This window comes from Mandrillus leucophaeus, unplaced genomic scaffold, assembly GCF_000951045.1.
Source record: "Mandrillus leucophaeus isolate KB7577 unplaced genomic scaffold, Mleu.le_1.0 Scaffold1220, whole genome shotgun sequence".
NCBI classification, from domain to species: Eukaryota; Metazoa; Chordata; class Mammalia; order Primates; family Cercopithecidae; genus Mandrillus; species Mandrillus leucophaeus.
This window is the reverse complement of record NW_012100544.1, coordinates 32,542-34,439: the sequence shown is the minus strand read 5'-3', so window position 1 is coordinate 34,439 and position 1,898 is coordinate 32,542. Positions and strand designations below refer to the sequence as shown.

General features: G+C 33.0%; 1 protein-coding gene across 1 annotated transcript in view; it reads right to left on the bottom strand.

Annotated features, from left to right (window-relative positions):
* Positions 1 to 1,898, bottom strand: part of LSAMP (limbic system-associated membrane protein) — a 236,872-nt gene that overhangs the window by 218,566 nt on the left and 16,408 nt on the right. Inside the window, exon 3 of the mRNA XM_011971454.1 lies at positions 1,221 to 1,346. Within this exon, the coding sequence (XP_011826844.1) occupies positions 1,221 to 1,346 (126 nt within the window). The remainder of the gene's footprint in view (positions 1 to 1,220; positions 1,347 to 1,898) is intronic.

Here is a 1,898-nt window from a genome sequence, read left to right as displayed (position 1 = left end):
CTTGAGAAATCAATTTGGGATCTACTATCAAACAGAGGACCCATCTTTTCACACCACAAAATACAGATAGTTTTAAACACATTATAACCAAACACTATTCTGGATTTTTAGCAGTGTCTCAGTTTAGCTCCTGTTGTGCATCTAGTCTTGCATAATATTTTTATGGTGTTCATTCTAAAATGAATATATTGTAACAAATCTCTAGTTGCTTACATGAGAAAATTTTGTGACTATAATATATAAATTAGTTTAATTTGTGGGTTCTCTACAAAATCAATAATATGTTATAAGAAAAATTGACCTGTTGCCTATCTTTCTGGAAGATTTAAATAGAATGCTACATTCTATAAAGACTGTGTTATTTGACAAAACATAGTTTTGTATACCAGAAAATGTAATTGGTAGAGGAGTATGTATGCAGCTAATCTTAAATAATTTGCTCAAACGTTTAAATAAAGTTCGAAAAGCAGGAGGCCTGGGAACATTTTCATGGCGATGATGGTAAGAAGGGGGAAGAAAGGATGCTGAAGACATTCCAGGGAAATGAGTTTCTGATTTTGACTGAATTAGTATCAATAGCTGGGACTCATAATGAGTTCATGCAACTTAGTCCATGTCTGATGCCCATCACAGAACCTGTTGCCAAGGACAGGACAATAAAAGTGAGAAACAATTCTGTATTTTCCTGATATATTTCTTCACAAGGTGCTACAAGTTAGAAAACTGTAGTTAAAAGCAACACAAACAAACTTACAAACAACTATGTATAATTAATTCAGACAAAATATCACCCCAAGACACTCAATCACCAAACTGGCATATATTTTACATATAATATCAAGCCATTTAATGCTTCTGTATTTGTTGCATTGCAGGGGGCTGTTCTATTGAAATTGAAATTTTACAGATAGATAGATAGATAGACAGACAGATAGATAGATAGATAGATAGATAGATAGAGATCTACATATATACTCAGTACAATGATTATAAACCTTATAGAGATTAACACACTAGCAAAGACCATGAGGACCCTAAATAAGACTTATGTTGCCATTCTCCTAGTATTTTAATAACAAGATACATGCATGTCCTTCTGATTCAACAGAATTTCAATTCTGATTCTGAATTGAATTGATATTTCTGATTCAACAGAATTTCAGGAGCATGAGGATATTTTAAACAGTATGTGGCATATTAGAACCTGGAGCATTGCTTACCAGTTGGTGTAAGGTGTCTCCAGGTGATAACAGGTTCAGGACGGCCATTGGCCATGCAGACCAGAGTCACATTGCTGCCCTCATTCACAGTGACATCCGAGGAGATGTTGGAGATCTTTGGTGGGACTGTGAAAATAAAAGCAAATGGAATATGTAACCATGTCAGTAAGATTAGGCTTGTAGCCATACAACTGGAAGTGGCAAATTCAAGGTTTTATAACTTAATTTGAATTTTTGTGTTAAGAAGTAAGGTGCTTTTAAGACCCATGCTTGTCATCTGCTTACCAAATCTGTAAGTTATCCTTAAGCACATACATTGTGAAGGTAAGAACACCCTTCACAATGGCCATTTGAGTGCCGTAGGAAATACACAAACTAGTAAGATGAAAATATCTTTGCTTTTAAAAATACTAGAATGTACCTTATTTAGATATTAGACAGCATGCACATTTATGCAAATTAATAATATATTATTTCTTATCATTGTTGTTTAAATTTATTTTCTTATGTGTATATAAATATAATCCAATGTCTTCTTCAAGTACCAGCAAAAGAAAAACAATGCTATTTAGCATAAGATTACATTACTGTATTATTAAGATGTGGCAATACCTGGTTACTTATAATCTAGCAACATAATGAACATGGATTAATCATCACAATAGAAAGCATTTAAAT